Raw genomic sequence first — 24111 nt, 5'->3', positions numbered from 1 at the left:
CAATCTCAACCTTCAGGCATAACAACAATTGGACATACAAACAAAGATGTCCCATCTCATTCCAAGATATATCGTCCTGGTTTTCTCCATAAGCTCATTCTCGACTCTCACAATCTCAATCTCGAGAAGTGCATCCTCAAACAAGGAAGTCACCGTCAAATCTCAAAGTTTCACAATGACATCAAAAACGTCATTCAATTCTCTGGGATCACCAGTCACTCTCTCAATAGAGGTGACCTAACCCCACAACTCAAAAATCCACACAAAACTCGAGTGAGTTTGGTCCTATTCCATGACTCTAACATCGACTAGTCTTACAATTTGATAAATCATTATTTTCAAAATAAATTCATATTCATTTCACAGTACGAAATCATAATCATGTTCATTTCAACCCATACATGTTAGTTAACATGCTAATTCACATAGTAACGTACCTTAGTTCACGCACACCTGCAAAATTTTCAATCTTAGTAACATAATAATTCGAATACTAAATGCAACAGTATACCTCAATCTCCATGGTATTTGCAAAATCGAGAGTCAGTCAAAGGTGAAATAACATTGATATATTACAACCGTTCATCGTACTTATTTTATGCTTAACACTATCCATGGTGTTAACATGCCAACTACTTATGACGCATATCAATAATCAACATAAGATCCTAAAGTCATGGGGACCACTCAACTCACAAACGAATAGTACATGCACTGCCTCGCATATACCAGATCACGCGTGGCCTTGCCACAAATTCCAAGTGTTAGACACTCAGTTTCCCTGAAGAGAATTTCACATCCTCAAACAGAGCACCATGACGCTTAAGTAATGGCGTAAGGCATCTTGCCTCAATAATAACATGACCGGTGCTTCCCATGGAGACACACTCGGTCGGATGAGGTCTTTCGCCGAAAGACCCTCAGAATGCTACTTTAACTCAGCCAACTCTGGTGGCGACATCCGGTATGGAGCTAATAACTAGGCCCCACACTAGGCAACAATTCAATGGGGAACGCTACCTCCCACTGTGGCGGACACTCAAGAATCTCCTCAGGAAGCACCTCGAGGAATTCCTTCACCACAGGAATGACAATGAGATCCTCCTGTGTCCCACTCACCAAACCTCCCAACATGACATAACCAACGTCCCTGCTCACAAGGCTCTCCTATTCCAAAGCAATAAAAGGTGAGAAACTGGCTGTGGAATCACATGAAGACATCATCACTCGCTAGGCACAACAATCAATCAATCAATCAGTCATCACACAACTATTGGACAATCCATCCATGCCAAGGATGATTTCCAAAATTAGCCATCGGTAATCCCAATCGATCTACCGAGTAATCACAACCATCCCACTGAAGCACGACATCGCAATGCACAGTGGCGGTATCACACTTTTCTTCGGTGGCGGTAGTCACCCGCAATGGTGGAGAAAGCACAGACATTGGCAACTCAAGCCCCACAACAATCGGGGTTGCAATAAAAAATGTGTATCCTCAGAATCAAGCAAAACATCAACATCAATTCCCTCAATGGAAACAGTACCTCTGACAAGGTTCGGGGCTCGGTCCGACTGCTGCCGATCCAAAGTATAAACTCGCCCCGTGGCAGGTGGCACAACAGGTGCCGTTGTAGACGCCTAAGGAATTATCGGTAACAGAACTTCCTGAACTGCTGCAGCTCTTGCCGTCGATGACAGACAATCTCTGGAGTAGTGACCCTCCTGGCCACAGCGAAAATAGATCAACTGACTGGTAGCACAACGTCCTGCATGCTCCTTTTCGCACCCTGAACATCTAGGAGTGGAATGAGGTATAGTAAAACCTCCCTGCTGCGAAGAAGTCCTCTTGAATTGACTAGGCGCCTGCCTAGCCACAAACTGCTTCCCTTTGCCCTTTCCAGCAGACTTCCTGTCTTTTCAGGAAGTAGAACTAGTCGTTCCCTTCGTCTCAGCAATCTTGGCCCTCTTGGCCTTACTCGTCAAACAGACATCCTCGATCCCGACACTACTGAACCAGTGTCCCGAAGTCTCTCGAAGCAGCTCCAGCAAGAGGAACAACTATCTCCTCGCTAAGTCCCCTATGGAACTTAGCAGCCAAAAGGGTCGGAGTAGGCATCGCCATCCAAAAGTATGCAAACTTCACCAGCTCATTAAACTTGGCCAGGTACTCGTAAACAGACAACGAGCCCTGCACCAACCTGTCGAACTCCCCCTGCTTCCTCTCATGCACATCATAAGGGAAGTATCGACCCAGAAAGCAATCCTCGGAGAATGGCCATGTCATAACATGACCCCGCATCTCAAAGCATGAGAGGTGTTCATCCACCACTCATATGCATCGCCCTCCAACATATACGTCGCGAACATCAGCTTCTGCGGATCAGCACACTGCATAACCCGGAAGATCTTATCCAGCGCCTGAAGCCATCTCGCAACAGCAATAGGATCATACGATCCATCGAAAGAAGGTGGCTTATGCTTGCGAAACGCATTCAGCAGGCGATCAATAGCATCACGGTCCTCAACAGGCTCCAAGTAGGGTTCCATCACCCCAGTAAGAGGAGTGGCACCCTCAACGTGACTCAGGCTCTCGTCCTGAAGGCTAGGTGGAGGTGAAGGTGGTGGTGGCGGAGGTGAAGGTGGTGGTGGCGGTGGAGGCGGTGGCGAAAGGAACTGACCAACAGCAGGACCAGCCCTCATCTCCTCTAATATGACTCTCATTAAAGTCATGTTCGCCAGGCGGTTTGCCTCCTATACATCCTTAGTGGCTTTACTGTTTGCCTCTCTGACGACGTCCAGCATAGCCTGGTTTGCCATTCTCATGGCCTCCTAGTCGGCAAGTCGCGCCGCTTGCATCTCAGCCAATGCAGCCAGGACAGGATCAGGTTGATCCCCGCTAGTGTCTCGGTTCCTCCGAGGTAGTACCATGACTCAGAACAAGTTACACGTAGAATGAGTTGATCAGGCCCATGCAATGTGGTCACATATGCATCATCATAGCAAAATCCAATGGAGAGAACATGTGACACCCTCCCCTGTATGCATCCAGGAGAGTTGTCTGCTAAGCGGATTAGTGTCGTAATGTACGAATAAATTTTGCAATTTCGTTTTTAAGTCTCGTTAAAATTTTGTATTCAATCTGGTCAAAAGAAATTAAAACAGTGTGAAAACTTAGTGAAATACATGGCTTGCTGAAATAATCGTTTTCCTGAAAAACCTGTCTTCGTGCAAAAATAATAATAAATCGTTCTTTCAGAATCTCATTGTAAAATTTATATAATCAGAAACTAGACAAGTGGGGCTTCGCGCGCATATAAATTATAAGCAATTCGGAGGGCTGTAGCCCCACTAAATATAACTCGCAAAATAGTTTATGAACAATATTTAAAACGTTTAGAAATTGTTTTTCGCAAAACGCATTCAGAATCTTCCAACGTTCAAACTGACCATAAAACCTTAAAAATGGCAATTAAAATATGTTCTAACAGTAGTCCAAGTTCCCAAATTATTACATCAAAATATCATCAGCCAACATTCATGAATAATGCAAACAGCAGCCAAAATCCCAAACAGCAGCAGTAAACAGCAAGTAAAACGTCATCATATGCTTTTTCGACCTCCTGCAATTTTATAAAAATTGAGCCCCAAAAGGGGTGAGAAAAATCCCAGTAGTGTGATAGCAAAACCAATAATGCAACAATATTAAACTAGGCACAGAATTCCAAAACAGTCGCATCAACATTTTAACTTTTTTGATCAACTGCTTAACATATCATCATAGTGCGTATATAACGCCTTCGTAAGGTACGTTCATAGCACCGTCGTGCACGTACTAACATACACAGTGGATATTCCATAATGGCTCCCTGAAGGGTGAATTCCAACTGTGGCCTATGCGGACAGAAGCCAAGTGTCCCATACCCTGGTACCAGAGGGATGCCTATATGATGTGTGCTCAAACGTATGCTTACTTATATAAATATTCTTAGTCCATGAGCAGCATAAAATTCGTGCATGTATGCCATGATATGCTTCACACACAAAAAGAAACAGATGAATTATGATATGCATATGCATGACTAGATCATCATTGTAATAGCATATATTTCATGTATTTTTAATACCAAGCTCCTGCATAACAATTACTTCTCATAGCAGAATTTCAATCATAATACGTTCAAAGGCGGAATACATGTAACATATGACAGCGTATGCATCCAAGACACATGTGAGCAACAATTCACAATTATACACACTAGCTAATAGTCACATTAGGTAATACCACCTAACACTTACCTCACGTGCCACAATATTTACCAAACAGCAGCAAACAACCCACGGTCAAGAGCCATGCGCACCTAAGCAACAATATTGCAAGTCAGAATCGTTCGTCACATTAACCCCTATACGTAACATACGTCTTTAGTCCCTTTTTCTTTTAACTCCTAATCGGTTTACAAGGTTCTTTACTTACTAATTTTCTGATTTCAAATAACTATTTTTAACTTGCTCGCAGTGAGCAATCAAAGGTTTCTCAACCAAAACAGAATTCTGTTTTAGCATTAAGATTTTTATTCAAAGTTTCAACCTAGCTCCCCATGTGCGCTATATGCAGCATGCTTGTCCTATTATTTTTCCAACGAATAACAGTGAACAAACCCAGCATACAGAAACGGATTTCTGTCTACCATAAGGTGCCTAAAAGGTTCATTTATATAATATTTCTAGAATACAAAAGGGACAACAAAAGACTTTACATGCTTCCTATAACATTTTAGCATATACAAATTTTTATTAATTCTTTCAAGTTCAAGGGAAGCATCCAACGGTTAAGGGACTAATTTTTCTAGACATAACTCATTTAGAGGTTGCATGCTTTAACGGTCAAGGGCTTCCAATAAAACAGAATGGAATAACAAAATGATAATCGACCCTCCTAAGATACCTCTAAAACCGAACAGCAAAAGCACAAGGAGATTGAAGTTACTTACGGTTCTTTGTCCACCCTCAAGAGCTCAACTCGAATAACAGTGAGCTTCCACTCTCCAATGACCCAAAAGTTCAAGCCTAGCAACGTATAATGGGGGCAGTGACTTCACCACAACAGAACCTTGCGCATACAACAAGGAATAATCCAATCAGGACCGATTTGTGAGTAGAAAAAGGGTTAAGGTAAAGAGAAAACACTCACCTCCTTGAATGCTAGAGCACACAGCCGAACAAGGTAGGAAGGAAATGGGTGTTTAGAAATTTGTTTATCCTTCAAGAAGCTACACGGTTTGTAACAAGAAAAAGGAAGATTATATGTAGTTTCTCTTGGTCTCACTAGTCAACTAAGGTCACGGTTTTTAGGAAGAATAGGGGTGAACGTAGAGTTCAATTCTTGCTTTTCTTCCTATGGTATTCATGGCCAAGAGAGGCATTTTAGCAAAATAATTGTTCAGCCTATTCTTCTGCACATACAACGCTTGAGTAGTGAAGGAATAGAGGTGGACTGGCTGATTTAAAATCAAGCAAGGTCAGAAAAATAGCTTAGGTTGTTTCTCTCTTTGGAGCGCTGATAAACCCCTAGTTCATCAGGTTTTTCAGCATGAATTAGTATCAATTTGTGTGATTAATTGGATGAAAAAGAGGTTAATGTCCCCTGGAATTCCCTCAAGTACAAGTTCTGAAAGCTTTGTTGAAAAATTACACTGTCTTGTAGGGAAATGAAGCTTAAGGAGCAGCAGAAAGAAAGAAGATGATTTTGGAGAAAGGGAGAATGCCCAAGTGTTGAGCGCTAAAACGTCCACACAGAATGTTTTAGTGCGCTGTTGCAAACGAAGGACAAAAGTTGCTGGTCTCGGGCGCTAAAACTTTCTGATCAAACGTTGTAGCGCCCTGCTGTTGGAAAAAGACTCTGGTCTCGAACGCTAAAATGTCCAAACCAAGTGTTTTAGCGTTGGAGTCAGTTGGAAGCAGTTGAGCATTCACCAAACATGGATGCTAAAACGTTCAATAGTTCACGTTTTAGCGCCCAAGTTAGTTAAAAGCAGTTGGGCATCCGTCAAACATGGACGCTAAAACGCCCATTCATGAACGTTTTAGCTCCCATGTTAGTTTTCAGTTATAATTTGTAACACTATAAAAGGAAAAGGCCTTCATATTTGTCATATATCTGATTCTATCTCTCTCTCCCAATTTATTTTGTTAACTTTATCATTTATTAACTATATCTTAAATCTTGTTAATATTATCCTTAGTTGATTAATAATTAAATACATTTAGAATTCAATCTTAAATTGATTAGGATAACCAAATTTTCTCTAATAACCACTTTTTTCCATGTAAATTTGTGCTTTCTTGGAGTGGTATGGATTGTATATTTTGAAATTAATTGTTAATGCAATGTGTACTGTGTAGTCTCATTGGCCTCATTTTGACGTTGTCTTAGTTATTTGCAACCTAATGTACCTTGAACAAGATTACATGGTTAAATTGGTACTTAAAGACATGCATATTATTTATATTATTATATTTCTGTGAAATTATCTATTTACAATTTTTTTTTTACAAATTACACTAAGTATGACCGGTCATACACTCTTGATTAGTGTATAAGTATAATCGGTCAGATATAGTGTAGTTTGTAAGAATTTATAAACAAAAAGTTTATAAATATAACATTCCCCTATATTTTTTTCATAATTATTATTATTATCATTATTGGAGAAGTGAGGGCTGGACCAGGCACATGAAATTTTTAAATTTTTCTTTTCTGAATTGTGATTTTCTCTAAAAATATAATTTTTGGATTTACTGTATATATATTTTGCCGCTGTGGTAAATTTTTTTGCGAAAATATTAAATTAAACTACTTCATTTTTTTATGATATTTTGATGAAAAATATATTGTAAAATAATTATCATTAATTGGATTTATTTGCAATTTTTACCCTCCTGGATATGAGGATCCGGATCCTCTCATGTGAAAAAAATAATAATATTATCATGTAGGGAATCATAACCATACAAAGGTGAACCAATGATAATAAAAGAAGAGTAAAAAAGTTTTAAAATAGATAGTTACAAAATCATAATTGTTTATTCACCTTTATATGGTTATAGTCTTTCCACTTACATGATAGGATCCATTTCCTCGATATAATGTTCCTTGAATTTTTTTTTTTTTTTGAAAATACAATGAAAACTAAAGCAACATAAAAAAAGCCCTATACTGGGCACAATCTTGGGAGACTAACTCCCCTCAAGTCATTACGAAGCAATTCCAAACAAGCCGTTGGAGGGACATCCAGCACAATCAGCTGTCCATCATGATGAGGTGCATGAGTAGCAAGCCAATCAGCAACAAAATTGCCTTCTCTATAAGTATGACTAAGCTGAATAATCCAGTCTCTTTGAAGCATGCTACGAGCTCGGATGATTAAAGCAGAAAGAGGATGACTTACGTCACATCCTTTTCTTATAAATTCCAAAGCCACCTTGGAGTCACCCTCCGCAAAGACTCTCCTAAATCCCTTATGCCAAGCCAGATCCATACCTGTCAAGAACCCCCAAATTTCCGCTGAAGTAGAAGTGCCACTCCCAAGGAATTTTGTAAAACCAGTTAACCAGTTCCCAACAGCATCCCTTATGACTCCACCACATGCAGTCCTTTGCCCACTGTCTATGCTGGAACCATCCACATTAAGTTTAACATAACCCTCAGAGGGAAAATTCCAGTGAATAAGATGTTCCTCTCTTCTAAGCTTCTGATGACCAATCTTAATAAGGGTTTCATTAGCCAATTGAATATTACCACAATTGTAGGTAATGCGCCTAATGAGACCATACTTCGAGGTGCTAGTTTGATCAAAGATCGCCTTATTTCTTTCCCCGCACAAACACCAAGCTATCACCCCAAAATACAAAGGCCAAGTTCGATCAGTTTGAAACGGACCTTTTAATCCTAGATTTGTCTGAATCCATAGGTGAAGATCCATGGAGAAAAAGTCACTACGGTTATCAGAAGGAACCCAATGCTCCCATAATTCCCTGGCACCAGGACAATCTCTAATGGCATGTAAACTATCCTCAAGATTATAATGACATCTCAGACACGCTGCATCTGTAGCCATGTGACGATGCACTCTACAAACATTAGTTAAAAGAGAACCTCTGCAGAGAAGCCATAAGAATTGTCTAATACAAATTACCTTCCAAATCCTATCTTGATGATAATGCAAGGTACCCATGAGATAGTTATAAGCTGATTTCACTGAAAAAACCCCATCTTGGCTACCTGCCCAAATAACATGGTCTGGAGAAGGATCCACTGTAGGAGGGAGCACACTACAAATCTTGTCTAATACTGAAGTAGGAAGAAGGTGCTGGAATAAAGGCCAGTCCCAATTACCATAACAAGTTACAAATTGAGACGTAGACCAATGAGTCATAATAGAAGGAATAGGTTGAACGGCCAGAGAAACAAGTTGAGGACATCCTGGCACCCACGAATCCATCCAAAAAGACGTATGAACCCCATCCCCTAAAATGATACGAGAATTCTCTAGAGTTTGAGGCCAATACTTAACAATAGCCTTCCATAAACCAGAATCATTTGCTGAAGCCGAGATACTTGGAATGAGCCTCTCCTCCACCTTATACTTGCTACAAAGGACCCGAACCCATAATGAATTACGATCAGTCATGATACGGTGACCTAGCTTCATGATAAAAGCCATATTATTCTCTTTAATTTTACAAAAACCAAGCCCCCCTACATTCTTCGGCAAACAGACCGTCTCCCAAGAAACCAGGTGAGCTTTCTTTCGTTCAGAAGTTGATCCCCAAATGAAATTCCTAGTTACACTCTCAATACGATCACACGTACCACTAGGAATAATACAAGTTTGCATAGGATATTGAGGAATTGCAGTAAGAACTGACCTAGCCAAAGTTGATCTTCCTGCCAATGAAAGAGTACGTTGATTCCAGGCATTTAAACGAGCTTGCATCCGATTTAAGATATAGCCAAACGTACTCTTTGTAACACGGCTATGACGAAGAGGAATACCCAAGTATTTACCCAAGTCATTTGTAGGAGAGTAGCCCATCAACTGGCTTAGATTATGCACTCGGGTATGATTAACGTTTCTGGAGAAGAAGACTTTTGTTTTTTCCTTGCTAACCTTCTCACCAGAGCACCTGCAAAAACAATCAAGAATCTTATTAATAATAACAGCTTGCCCTTCTGTGGCTTCTGTAAAGAGCAGAAGATCATCTGCAAAAAATAGATGGGAAAGCAGTGGTCCCCTTCTATTCAATCTGATAGGCTTCCAAACGTCCTCCTGAACTGCTACATTAATCAAATGAGCAAGTCTTTCCATGCAAAGGATGAAAAGATAAGGAGACAAAGGATCTCCCTGACGAAGACCTTGATTAGGAGAAAATTCTGTCGTAGTTGATCCATTCCATAACAAATTCATTGTACATGATGAGACACAACACATGATCAGAGAAATAATATTCTTAGGCAAACCAACATCCACAAGCGTGTCTTTCAGAAACTCCCAAGAAATCTTGTCATAAGCCTTTTCTAAATCAACTTTGACAGTCATCCAACCCTTACCTCCTCTCTTTTTATTCATGGAATGGATGATTTCCTGAGCCACAATGATATTATCCGCTCCTTGTCTACCCTTAATAAAACCACATTGATTAGGCATAACCAAGTGAGCCATATGAAATTTCAGCCTATTAGCCACAATCTTAGTTACAGTCTTGTAAATAACATTACAAAGGCTAATAGGTCTGAAATCTTTAAGTAATTCAGGCACATCAATCTTAGGAATCAGACAAATCAAAGTTTGGTTAACCTCTTTGATATTATCCGGATGAAGGAACACACCTTTCACAAAAGAGATAACTGACTCACCCACCTTATCCCACTGAGATTGAAAGAAAAGAGCATTAAGCCCATCCTTCCCAGGCGACTTGTATGGACCAAAAGAGAATAATACATCTCTGATCTCCTTACTGTTTGGCATAATACTCATCGTGTCTAAAGCATGCGCTTCAATAACTGGAAAAAAGCCACGAACTGGAAAAGCCGGTTTAGGTAATGGATCTTTTGTGTACAGATTTTCAAAGAAAGAAACAACCATTTCCATTAAAACCTGCTGATCACCAATCCAAACTCCCTCCGAGTTTTTCAACGTATCTATGTGATTCCTCCTACGTCTGGCAACCGTCACAGAATGAAAGAAACGCGAGTTCCTATCTCCAAGAGCAAACCAATTCAATTTCGATCTTTGAAACCAAGTGATTTCCTCTTGAAGATAAATCTTGTCTAGTTCCCTCCATAGATCCTTTTGCAACATCTCAAGGCTATGACTGTACTGATAACTAAGACATCTATCAATACCTCTAATCCTTGCATGCAAATCATTCTTTCTTTTCAGAGCAATCCTATAAACATTTCTATGCCATTCCGAAGCATTAATCCGAAATGTCTCCATAGCATGCATCCAGTTTACATTGTTTGACCAACATCCATTAACCACCTCATGAAAAGTGCTCTCTGTTAACCAGGACGCTAGAAAACGGAAAGGACGTCCCCTCTCGGATAAATAGCAGGTTGACCTTCCCATAATAACACTGGTCGATGATCTGAGCCAAAGAAAGGCAAGTTGAAAGCCACACGGTTAGGGAAAACCAAGTTCCAATTATCATTAGCGCAAACCCTATCAAGACGTTCCTGAAGATTTCTTCTTTGCCAAGTGAAAATAGGACCTTGATTGCCAATGTCAGACAAGCTACATTCATCTAAACAATCACGAAATTCCCTCATGCTATTCCAGTTATGCCCATTACCACCTAGCTTCTCATACTCATACAAATAAGTGTTAAAATCACCTGTTATCCCCTAAGCCGCATTCCTCATGGACTGATCAAACAGTGAAGACAGAATTTCCCACAGCTGAATACGTTCCTGTCTTCGCGGACTTGCATAAATAAAAGTCATGAACTCCTCTCTATTTTCTTTTACCCAACAAATTTTAGTATGAACAAGTTGGTGATGAGAAAAAAGAACATCCACTGAAACTTCATCAGTGTTCCAAAGCACCCAAATACCGCCAGAAAAACCAACAGCATCACGATGAAAGTGACCAGAAAAACCAAGACGCCGAATAGCTCTATCCGCCATAACACCACTCAATCTAGTTTCTAACAAAGCCATAACTTTAATACTGTATCTATGAGAAAGATCCTGAATTAGAGGCGGAAAACTCCTTTTCCCAGCCCCTCTACAATTCCAGGTCAAAATATTCATAAAAACAATCTTAAATTTATCCGAACAGAAACCGGCCCTAAGAAAGAGCATTGGTATAGACCGAAGTCGCACCCAAAACGTCCAAATTATCCAAAGGGATAGAATCCTTGTGAGTTTGATAAAAATTCCTCATTAACGTAAGAGCATCTGGTGGTCTTCCATGTTTACCTCCATTATCCAAGCCACTAGAAGAAGGAAGAGTCTCTTGCTGATCATTAACCACATGAGACGTCTTCCTCTGGAATTTAGATACAGAAGGGTGCAAGACAATTTGTCTATCTTGGAAATCCTCCGACATATTCTTCTGAGAATCAAGATTAAAATTATTCTTTTGAGATTCTGCACCTTTTGAAGCATTTAATCTGCCTTTGCTAATATTAGCATTCTGGACCAGCTGATGAACTTTAGCAGATGATGCAGTTGCTTTCTTCTTTTGGTTCTCTTTGAATTTTACTCCTTGACTTTGGACCTCTTTTCTCGACTTGCCCGCGGATAGGTTAGCAGATGGAGAAACTGTTTCCATTTGAATATCCTTTTTCACCAACGGTTCTTCATTATGAGCAATTAATTCCCCATGATTAATTCGTGTCAGACCAGATTCAATGTTGATTGAATCAATCACTGGAGAATCAGAAATAATTAAGATATTATTATCCTTTTGAGCCAACTCAGCAATAGCTTGAAATCTTGAACCTGATTGAATGACCTGTCTGTGATTAGGATGATAATTGGAAACTGCCTTATTACGTAACGCTGCATTATTAACAACGCCAACTTGTCTCCTACCCGATGGTAATGATTCCTCCTTTGATTGTGCTATGCTCCTTGATTCCTCCTTTGATTGTGCTATGCTCCTTGATCGACGGTTACGCTGCACTAGCATCCAATTCCCAAACGGTTCCTCCTTCGCCGGAACAGAATCTTTTTCCGGCTGCTTATGCACCACCGAGTCAGAAACTTCAAGAGAATAAGCCGTAGTATCTTGTTGAAGATTACTATGGGAACACTGATCCCTTCTATGCCCATACTTTCCACAAGCAAAACAAACTAAGTGGAGACCCTCATATCCAACATGGAAGATACGATCAGCAATCCGGAATTTGGACAAAAAGCCTTTCCTAAGATCAACTTCGACACAAATTCTAGCAAACTTTGCTCTCTCTGTAATATCACCTTCACCAGAATCACGTTTCCTGATAGAGTTCCTATCAATCTTCAATGTGCGACCAAAAATACTACCTATATTCCACAAATGATGAGAGGTATAGAATTCAATAGGAAGTCCTGGAATACGAATCCAAACTGCCAGCTTTCTGATCTCATCATCATAAGGATTAAAAAATGGACGCCACCGTTGAACTACCACATAATGATCAGCTATGATCCAAGGACCATCCTCCAAAACATGAGAGTAATCATTCTTATTTGAAAATCGGAACAAAAAGTAGTCATTCTCCAGATCAATGAACTCATATGTGCCTGAGATATTCCACATTCTCAGTAAACGATTGAGTAAGAATCTAACTCCAACTTTCTTCCCCAGAAGTTTCACAATCACTGCCTGTCTCCAAGGTCTGCAACCTTCTAAATGCAAGGCTTTTGGAAAAGAGTACGTTGGGCAAAGAGGATCCTCCTTACCATCAACCGTAACAAAGACCTCATCCCCTTCTTCTTCGTCCTCTTCCTTACGTAGTTTTTCTACCCAATCTTCCTCATCGCTATCAGCAACATGAGGTCCTCCATTAAAACCAAGAAGAGAATCTTTATATGACACCAACTTCCTGTTAGATGAATCACCTGACTCTTCCTTCTTTTTTCCCCGTTGCTAGTCACATTATATTAAATATTAAATATTTTCTACCCAATAGACATAATAATAAACATTATTAATAGGCTTAACAATTTTCCATGGAGAAAGTAATGGGAAACATTATATTAGTCTGTAAAATATTTATTGGCAAACATCTTTTTACGATGCATGAATTGGATGATCATTGTTCACTGAATGGTCAATAATTATTATAGTGATAAAATTTTTATAATTTATTTTATACAGAATGATAAATGTCATTTTTTACTTAAATTAAAATTTTAAATTCTATTATATTAATTATACATATTTCTTGCAAAATTAATTTTTATTTTTTATTTTATAATTTTTATATTGGTTATACACATATATTTAAAACGTTTATGTTAAATATTTTATTAGAAAAATACTTGTACGAATTTTTTTTCTCTTTTTGATTTTTTTTTAAGTTTGAATTTTTAATTTATTTTCTTTTAAAGTATAAAAATGTATTCTTATTTTTTTGCAATTAAATTTCACTTTTAAAATATTTTTTATAAATCTACATATAATTTTTTAATTATAATTTTTTCATTATTTTTTCATTTAAACTATAATTTTATATTATATTAAAATTTATTATATGTATATATATTTTGCCACTGCATAAACATTAAATGTTGAACTCTTTTCCTACCCATCAAATTCAAAATTCAAATTTAAATAGTGGGAAATATTAAAATAGTTTGTAAGATACTTAAAGGCTAACATTTTTTTCAATACAAGAGTTGGATGGTCACTGAATAATCATTCATTTTTATAATTTTTTTGAATGATAAATATAATATTTTTTTAAAATTTAAAATTTAAATTTTTTTATATGTTTTTATACATAATTCTTTTGTATTAATTATATATATTTTTTGAATAATTAATTTTTTTTCTTTTAATTTAAAATTTTTATATTGCGTATACATATATATTTAAAATTTTTATGTTTAAATTTTTTTGAAAAAATTCTTGTACAATTTTTTTTTCTATTTTGTATTATATTTTTAAGTTAAAATTTTAATTTATTTACTTTTAAAGTATAAAAATTTCATTTCTTATTATTTTGCAATTTAATTTCTAATTTAAATTATCTTTTATCAGCTCTACATATTTTTTTTTGTTTTTTTAAATATATTTTATTTAATCTATAGTTTTATATTAGATTTAAATTTGTTATATATATGCATATTTTTTCTTACTACATAAATATTAAATGCTGAACTCTTTTCTTACCTTTCAAGTTTAAAATTCAAATTTAAAAAGTTTGAGTTAAAAATATTAAATATTTTCCCACCAAATAGACATAATAATAAAAATTGTTAATAGGCTTAAAAAAATTTCACGCAAAAATGTAGTGGGAAACACTAAAATAGTCTGTAAAATACTTAATGAAAAATATCTTTTTTGATGCTGGAGTTGGTTGGTCACTGAATGATTATTCATTTTTATAGCATTTTAAATTTTTATAATTTGTTTTTTATTCCTTTGGTATCACTTGATGGATGTGGGGGTAATCTTGTTATGCTCAGAGTTACAGAATGAGCCTATGTAATTTGGGCATGGCCCTTCTTCTAACCCAAAAAAGAAAAAGCTAAGTGGAAAAAAAAAACCCTAACGTTTCAAAGAAAAACAAAGATAATGTTTTATTTAAAAGTTTGTGATGAGATTTATTTCTCTCAAATGGTATAGTAGGTCAATATAATAGTGAATTGATGAGGCAATAATATAAACTAAAACTCAAAAATAGAGTCACCATATAAATCTAGGGCAGACGCTGAGAATTCACGAGAGGTGAAAAACATGGTTGGGTCTATGTGACTATGTGGGACTGTAATCCAATACAGTAATAATAATGGAGAATGATGTGTAAGAGGTGATTCTTGAATGGAGGAGCGCGGTATCTATAGGGGGAGAGGATGAGTTTAACCATTTTGTCCTATGGCCCCACTATAATTTATTGTTGTGCACCCTCACCTTGTGTGAGTTGTGTTTGGGACTAAGGGTGTAAATGGGTTACGCGATTTAATAGGGGCATACGACTCAACGGTTTAATAAGGGCACACGACTCAGTCTGCATCAAGTTAGATTCAACCTATTACATATAGTCAAATAGAATAGGTTCAAGCTTTTAAAAAAGCATATTTATAAAGTCGGCCATAAGCTTTGTTTTACATACAAGGCCTATAAATTTACAGGGCGATCTATATCATATTATTTATTTTAAATAAAATAAGTAAAATTATTATTTTAATGATTTTGAATAATAAAGTAATGTTATTTTAATTATATTTTTAATTATTAAATGCCTAATAAGCTTAAACAGGTTAACAGACTTAGATCAAGATTTTTATTTTTTAAATATAGGTCAGGATAGATTTACAATTTGGGTCTACACAGGCTAACAGATCAGGTCAGGCCTAAAATAGTTTACACAAGTATAGCCTATTTAAGCCATAGCTTAGCCTATTTACAACCCTATTTGAGACATATTGCATGATAGGCCTAATATGGATTCTGCAAAATATTGAGGGGTCTAATCGTTGGAGCAGTGCTCCTCACTGGCAGCTACTTTTCAGCATTACAACTTGGTTCCTATGGCGTGATAGAAACAATTTCATTTTTAATGGTTCTGGGAGTACCTTGGTTGGTATTTCACGAGCTGCTAAAGCTTATTTGGATAATTTTTTGCTCGCCAAAGACACATTGTCGGTGATGGGAATAGAGCAGCATCTTCTAATGGAGCGGCTCATAGTTTGGTCTTTTCCTCCTCTGAATTGGATTAAGGTAAACGTTGATGGCACTAGTTCTTTTGATGGATCTCACTCAGGTTGTGGCGGTGTTCTTCGTGATAGCTCCTGACAACTGGATTATTAGCTTTTGTAAAAATATGGGTAGTGAGATAACTTTGAATGCTGAGTTATGGGCCTCCTTTGTGGGTCTAGAGGTAGCTTGGAGCGAAGGATATAGATATGTGTGGTTGGAAGGTGATTCTCAGCTTGCACAACAACTTATTCTAAAAGGATGTAGCCCTTCCCACCTATCTTCTGGGTTGATTTTGCGAATTAAAGGTCTGTTGGCTAGGGATTGGAATGTCCGTGTTTCCCATATCGATCGTGAGGGAAATGGTGTGGCAGATTGGTTGACTGCTTATGCAAGTAATTTTTATTGGAATCTCCAGCTTCTGGAGAATCCTCCGTCTGCTTGCATGCATCGTGTGCAGAGTGATTTCATTGGCACCCACTAGCATAGGCTTTGTGCTTAGAATCTTTAGTTTTGTGTTTGTCTTTTTATTTCATTATGTGTTTAAAAAAAGAAAATCAAGTATTATGAGGGAATATTTATTCTCCTTTGAAGATGCATGTGTTGGGCCTCTAGATCGAGCCTAGTGGTTGGTCCATAATTTTAAACGTAATAGCCAGTCAAAACTGGTAGAATTTAGAAGCATCTCTCACAGACACACTTATATATATATATATATATATGAGTTTTATACTTTTCATGCAACATGAGGAAATAAATTTTTTTATGCAGCATTCGATTTTCGTGCTGACATAGAACCCATACATGACATTTTCTAATATATGGGTCCCACGTGACTTTTGTCCCTATGGCATAAGAAGGTTCATCTGATGTAACATGAGAAGTATAAAATTACACACACATACATACATATATACATATGTATATATAGAAAAATATTTTTCCTTTTAAAGAATATAACTTCGTGTCATTTTAAACCATAACCGTTAATTTTCGTCAATTAACGCTTAAGATTTATTAGGTTTTATTGTGATTTACTAATTAATTCATAAATTTGAACCAATAAACCCTAGCCGTTGAATTACACAAAGTTATATTTTTTAAAAGGATAAATATTTTATATATATATATATATATATCTCAAATTAAAATGCAACCCTGATTATTTCATAAACAAATTTCAAAACATAATTGCGTATATATATGTTGAAGGGACACTCTCATCCTCTAAAACAGACTGTCTTCTGCAATCAATGATAAGCTTTTGGATTATCAGACTTGGCAAATTAATTTTGAACCATTCATTTACTGACAAATGATTCTTTATATGCTTGCACCTGTACATAATTTATTGGGCCTTGGATACCTGATAATATCTAGACCAGAAGAAGTAGTCCATCAAACCATCAAAAAGGCTAAACTGAAGCACAAGAAACATAAATATTGGGAGAAGCCCAAATGAAGGCACTACATACGCAACCCACTTGGATGTGTGTTCAAATATCAGAAAGCACGCTGCAGCAAAAGATGTAACCATACTGGCAATGGAGATAAACAGTAACACAAGCCCAATAATCAAGCTTGGATGTAGTGAGATGATGAATTCGCTTTCTGTGAATCTTGATGAAGTGAAAATTGACAAGAAAGCTATTAAAGATGCAGAAGAAGTGAATAATGCAACTGAATTTGTCAAAATGAAGACAACAAACCATGCATTGGTCTTGTCACCTGGAACAGTGAGAGCTGCCGCAAACACTACGGTTGAAATAAGTGTTGCAACAAGCATGCCAGAATTGGCTATTCCTTTGGCTGCATCTTTAACTTCGTCAGATAACTTTGTATGATTAGCATGAAACATATCCTTTGGTGTCTTGCCTTTGTTGTTTCTCATTGTCCTTAATTCAGGAGGAACTCTCTTCTCCACTTCCTATATATGCATTCATATCAATGTAACAATATATATGTGGGAAGTGATCAAAATGTCACTATTTATCAAGTTTTTTATCCAAATGTAACGCGAATAATGTTATTTCTCAATATACCACATGAGCAAGTTCGCTGGGCACTGTAGCGAACTCAATTTGCTGTTGTGTCACGTTTTTAGTGGACACCAAGTTCGCTTACCTTGGTTGCAATAAAGCAAACTGAGTTCGCTACAGTGCCCAGCAAACTTGCCACGTGGTATATTGAGAAATAATAGTGTTTGCGCGTGACATTTTGAATAAAAAACTTGGTAAACAGTGATATTTTGGTCACCCTTCCTGTATATGTGCATAGAGAAGAGAAAAATAATTGAATAAGAAGAAGCAATTTTACCTTGAACCACACGAGCTCTCTTTGCATTTGAATGTTTGGTCTTGAACTTGACAGAAGTTCTTCTGGATGAATTGCAGCTAAGTGTAGAACATTGTTATGATCCTTGTCAACTGCTCGTAGTATATTGTTCATTGTCCCCATTTTAAGTACAAAGTAAAAAATGCTACTTTGTCGATAGAAAACGATAAAGTGAAGTAGGCTCCTTCCATTATGTGAGTCCTTTATCATAAGTAATTCAGGGTTCATGTAAAGAAGCCATTTAACAGCTTCCACATTTCCAGATTTTACTGCGTCAAACAATACTGCCGAAGGTTCAGTTATCAATTTCAAAGTCAATCTATGCTCCAATTCTCTAACATGAGACCACAATGTCTTGAGCAATTGCAATTGATGACTCTGTCCTATTGAAGCTTCTTTATTGCTCTCCTCTTGCATATCTATCAACGAGCATATCTATCTTTAGTTTCTGTGAGGACCTAACAATAGATTTAATTGAAAAGCCATATTGAAAAACTTTTTGAAATTATTATAAGAGTTCATTTTGTAGTTTTCAAATTATAGGAATATCTAAAAAGATACAGAAACAAGCAAATGAATTTAACATAAATTGAATAAGCCAATAGCATAAAATTTAAAAAAAAAATGAAAAAAGGAGGAAAAAGAGCTATACGAAAATTTAAGTTTGAAGAACTAACAAAATTCATCTGAAGACTTTCGTGCCAGCACATGCAAAGCTGTTAGTTTCTCTTCATCATCTCTTGCAATGGCCAAATTAGCTGGATACTTTTCAAATAATTTCGTTGCCACACCTATTTTATGCACAAATTGCGACCAAAGTTTAATGGATAGCATACACAATTCACCGTAAAACTCCATATATATATATATATATATATATATATATATATATATATATATATATATATGGAAAAAAATGTGTGATATTTTAAAAAATGTAAAGTTGTGTCATTTTAAGCTAGAAAAAATAGATAGATGATAGGGGAGAGAGTGGACAAAAAGAAATAAAGGTGTTGGTCCTACCTAAGAGTAAAATGACATAATTTCATTTAAAAGGATAAACATAATTTTTGAAAATTACACTATGTACTACCGGGAGAACACAGTGTAACCTATTATTCTCCCGGGAGTACACAGTGTAGTTTGAAAGAGTTTATAAATAAAAAATTTGTAAATATAACTCTCCTTATATATATATATATATATATATGGTCAGAGATCATTTGACTCCAGAGTAAGACTTATAAGTCTTACTCCCCATCTTAACCGTTGATTTCCGTTCATCAACGGCTAAGATAGGGAGTAAGACTTAAAATCTTACTCTTGAGTTAAAAGAACTCTCGTGTATATATATATATATATATATATAAGACAACTAGCTTTAAGTATGGGAAATCGAGATTTTAAGTCTTACCACACATGTTGCCGCTAATGGTCATAAAAAACAGTTGTACAATATCCCTGGAAGCCATTTTCTCAAGTAGTTTCTCAGAGGACAGATTTTCCACGATTTTGCGGTGACCAGATAAAGCAGCTAAGTGAACTGGAAGCATCCCATCATGTCCAGGGATCACAGGCAGATTTTTGTTCTTTTCAATCATGATTTGAAAAAAATCACCAATCCCTGAAATTGCAGCTATACAAAAAGCTGTGTTCCCATCTATGTTTGGTATCTCAAGGTCTTCTGGGGTCATATGCTTAACCAACTCTTGCACAAAAGTAGTGCTCTTTGCGCTAACTGCAACATGAAGAGCTGTGTCTCCAGTAGCAGTCAATGGAATACATACCATATCAGGAAATGTATCATAAATGCATTGTGCTCGGTACCAAATATCGCCGATTGCATATGCGTACAGATCTCGTTTTAATGAACCTGCCATCCTTGCAAACTTCACATCATCACATGCTCTTTACTATATTTATTATTTGTATAGTTTAGGATGGTACAGGTGAGGGTTGATTTCACTTAGCTTTGTTTTTTAATTTTTTTCTCACAAAAAGATTGTATTTTGGATTCGAACCGGTAAGCTTTAGGTTAGATAAGAGCAACATTCTTGTTACTCCAACATTCATCCTCAATTTAAGAGAGGAGAGTCTTGTACCAAACTAGGGGTGTAAATGGATTAGGTCGGCGTACAGGGCCTACGGTCTAGCTTATATTAAGTCAGACTTGACCTATTATAAGTAGTAAAATAGAATAGACATAGGCTTTAAAAAAACTAATTTAGAAAACATGCCATAGACATTTTTGTACATGTCGGACCTATAAGCCTACAGGCCGGCCTATATCATATTTTTTACAGTGTTTTAAAACCCCACCTCACCCCCCGGGTTGACCCGGGTCAACCCTGACCCCTCCCCTCTGAGGGTTGGGGTCACAAGTTAGACCCTATATGCACATCGACTCCTCCGACTCCCAAAACCCCAGCCGGGTTTCAGTGACTCCCGGGTTAGAGGGGTCAAAGGGGGTCACTGCATGTTTTTTTTTTTTTTTTATAAAAAATTCCATGAAAAAACTTCGTTTTATTAAAAAATAAAAAATTAAAATGCTTGTAAACCTAAATCTAATAATTCTCTTCTCTCCTAACTATCTAGACATGTTCAATCTTCACCTCGTTGCCGTGAATCTTTTAGAAAAGGAAATTTTTTTACCCATTCAAATAAAATCCCTACAGAGTTACAGTCGTTGATAGAAAACAAAAACGCATTCTTACTTCCTTTAAAATTTTCTTTGTCAGTGACCTTCTCAAAAGAGACAGAACTGGGTCAGCGTAGTGACCCCATTAGAATATGAGTTTTGTACTTTGATATCTTAATACTTTAATTAGGTTGTGTAATATTGACTTGTGATTGTAGTTGGTGAATTATGTTAAGTATATTTTGAATCTTTGATGATTGGTGATTTGTTTTTTAATATTTTCATATAGGATATATATATTCATAATTTTTTAATATATAAAATCGGGTCAGCATACTGACCCCCTGACCCCCGGTTGAACCCGTGACTCCGTGACCCCTAGCCTCGACCGGGTCGATGGCCGGGCCGGGTTTTTAAACACTGATTATTTATTTAAAATATAATAAATAAAATTATTATTTAATAATTTTGAATAATAAAATAATATTATTTTAGTTATTCATTTAAGGGAAAAATATTTCTGCAGTTAATGCAGATAAGTTATCTGCTTTTATTCTCAAAACGACGTCGTTTTGATATTGAAATCTTAAAAAATTATAAATATAAAGACTATTATAACCCTGAAAAAAATTAAAATTACAAAAACACCATGATTTCTGCCCCAAAACGACGTCGTATTAGGCTTAGTGCAGATAACTTATCTGCAGTAACTGCAGAAAAAGCGAACCCTTCATTTTATTGTTGAATGTTTAATAGGCTTAAACAGGCTAACGACTTAGGCCAAAGCTTTTATTTTTTGAATATAAGTCAGGCCAGACTTGTAATTTGGAGTCTGCACAGGCTAATAGGCCAGGTCATACCCAAGATTTTTTTTACACAGGCTTGCCTATTTAAGCCAAAGCCTAGCCTAGCCCATTCACACCCCTAGACGTAACCTTACCTTCGCATTTTAGCAAAGAAATATTCAAATTTGAACTCGTAACCCTCTAGATATAAAGGATCAACCTTAACGCTGCTCTAAGGATCGTTCAATATAAAATAGAATTTAATGAAATTTTTCAATTGCATATAATAGATAACAGATATGTCTAGCCTACCATTGTGATTATATAAGACATTCTATTTAAGTTGTTCATAATTTATGAACTTGCTTTTGTCTTGGTTTTGAAGTCTTTCATGTGAGATTTTGAGTAAAATTTGTAGAGATATGTTTGTCTGAAAAAGGTAATGGGAAAAGTATATCACCTTTAAACCGCATGGTGGTAAAATCTTCCTTTCTTTCTTAAGTTGTTGTTAAAAGCAATAGTTTCAAGTAAAACTTACTTTGGAGCTTGATTCCATCTTGTAGTGAGGCAGCAGCTAAAGTAGCTTCAACTGGAGTTTGCTCATGGCTTAGACTTGGAATGTGATCAGATGGTATTATAATCTGAATGTTGGTGTTTTCTTCCATATTGATGGAGGGTTGTCTATTTTCTAAGGAAGATCTCTCAAGTCATGATGAAAACGACTGCGACCTCCCAAGTTCTCGTGGCGGGAACATATTCTGGTGTTGAAATCAGAGGGTTAATTTTCCTCTTAACGTGTAAGTACGATACATACATACTTTATAATTATTAACATACTTTATTAACATATATGTGGATTACAGTAATGTTCAACCTGTTAAATTAATGATTTGACCAATTCTCTTTAAGAGATATTTCTAAGCCTCAACACCTCAACCAAACAGTTTCAAGTTGAATGATTTCTGAATTGATAATTTTAATTCTTAAAACTGCAATTTTGACGCAACAAAAAAGGGCTCATATTGCAGGTACCAGCACCTTGATAACAATTGTTATGTGAAGACAGGTGAATGCTATAACACATGCCAATAGATCCTATTTTGTATGTTGAATTGGAATTAGTTAAATACAAGAACCTCAAAAAGCACCAATAAAAAAGTGTTGAGTTTAAAGTCGGGAGATGACCCATGAAAGTTTACCTCATCAATTTAAGTTGTGAATATGGTGATCCTTCCACCAAGATGCTTAAATTCTGATTTCAAACGCTGCAAGTTCCTCATCTTATACTTGTTAACCAAAATTTTCTGCTCTGCTGGTAAATTATATATTTATCAATTTTTCCCCTCCGTAGTCCGTACGCTTATACTCGGAAAATTAAATAAGTAACAAGTTGTATACGACTAATTCAAAGCAAGACTAGAAGGATTTTATTTATAAGAAAATATATGAATATTATTTAACCTATATATGTTCAACAACCAGGCAACAAGAATATAAATAAATACCAAGAATTAATTAACTAATTAGCAGCAATACAGCATTGAACAGTGAACATCATGCCGGGAGTGAATCATTTCATGTGTTATTTAAATTGATCGTGTCATTAGTTATGTATGATTTATGAATAAAAAAAAATCAGAATTAGATAACCATCAAGATTTTACTACTTCGGTTATCAAAAAACCTGAAGATAAATTATGCAATAATTTGTTATGGATTTCCATATCATATTAATTAATCTTGTTTATGCTTGCTTTTCTGGAGAGTTGGTTAACTGACGTATAAAGATGACTAAAATGATTTGGTTAACTCACATTGGCATTTAAACTCTACTTTAATTGTCAACGTTATATTTAAATTCCCATATATTTAAATTTTTAGTCAACTTTATAATTTGTTCGTACAAGGGCGGCAATCACCAAGTTGATTCGAAAGAATATTCACTGGCCACCTTTGAATATAACGTAATGAAGTATGATGAATATCACTTGAAGCATCACGCAACTAATATTCTATCCTCATCTGATCGCTAGAGATTGAAGCGGAGATGCTCCATACATATACAACACCCTCAAGCATGAATTTGTTATAAATATAAAATTATTTGTCTTTAATAAATAATTTAAAATTTTGGTAAAGTTGGTCATTCATGGTATAATCAATAATGTCCTCCGTAGCCTATTACCCAAAAAATATATTCTATTGTAAGCTCCCATAAGAATACAAAGGACTCATTTGGATGTATTTTTCAAAAAATAACTTTTTATCCAATACTTTTTTTTAAAAAGGTTAAAGCAATTTTTTTTTTTGGAATACATAGAAAAATCAGAAAAAACTACGAAACAGCAAAACTCAAAATTGGGCGAATAAAATCCCCTACAATTCTCTAAAACAAGGTCCTTACTCCCATCCGGAGGAGAGTTGAACCAATGAC

At 36.2% G+C, this 24111-nt stretch overlaps 3 protein-coding genes across 3 annotated transcripts; all 3 read right to left on the bottom strand.

Moving 5' to 3' along the window:
* Window positions 1-10582: 10582 nt before the first annotated feature.
* On the bottom strand, window positions 10583-15778 carry LOC133315026 (uncharacterized). Its single transcript, XM_061516570.1, has 4 exons — window positions 15743-15778; window positions 11458-13145; window positions 11036-11294; window positions 10583-10876 (listed from the first exon to the last, which is right to left on the bottom strand). Exons 1-4 carry the CDS (start codon window positions 15776-15778, stop codon window positions 10583-10585), a joined length of 2277 nt encoding a protein of 758 aa, XP_061372554.1.
* Window positions 15779-17264: 1486 nt separating this feature from the next.
* On the bottom strand, window positions 17265-18300 carry LOC133315054 (uncharacterized). Its single transcript, XM_061516598.1, has 2 exons — window positions 18237-18300; window positions 17265-17847 (listed from the first exon to the last, which is right to left on the bottom strand). Exons 1-2 carry the CDS (start codon window positions 18261-18263, stop codon window positions 17269-17271), a joined length of 606 nt encoding a protein of 201 aa, XP_061372582.1. The 5' UTR covers window positions 18264-18300; the 3' UTR covers window positions 17265-17268.
* Window positions 18301-18926: 626 nt separating this feature from the next.
* Window positions 18927-20134, bottom strand: LOC133315025 (ankyrin repeat-containing protein ITN1-like). Its single transcript, XM_061516569.1, has 2 exons — window positions 19669-20134; window positions 18927-19045 (listed from the first exon to the last, which is right to left on the bottom strand). Exons 1-2 carry the CDS (start codon window positions 20132-20134, stop codon window positions 18927-18929), a joined length of 585 nt encoding a protein of 194 aa, XP_061372553.1.
* Between the last annotated feature and the right edge of the window lie 3977 nt (window positions 20135-24111).

This window comes from Gastrolobium bilobum, unplaced genomic scaffold (genome assembly GCF_033153095.1).
Source record: "Gastrolobium bilobum isolate Gb01-03AN ecotype WA unplaced genomic scaffold, APGP_CSIRO_Gbil_v1 utg9008, whole genome shotgun sequence".
Classification (NCBI taxonomy): Eukaryota; Viridiplantae; Streptophyta; class Magnoliopsida; order Fabales; family Fabaceae; genus Gastrolobium; species Gastrolobium bilobum.
The sequence above is the reverse complement of the archived record's forward strand: the minus strand, read 5'-3'. Positions and strand labels throughout refer to the sequence as shown.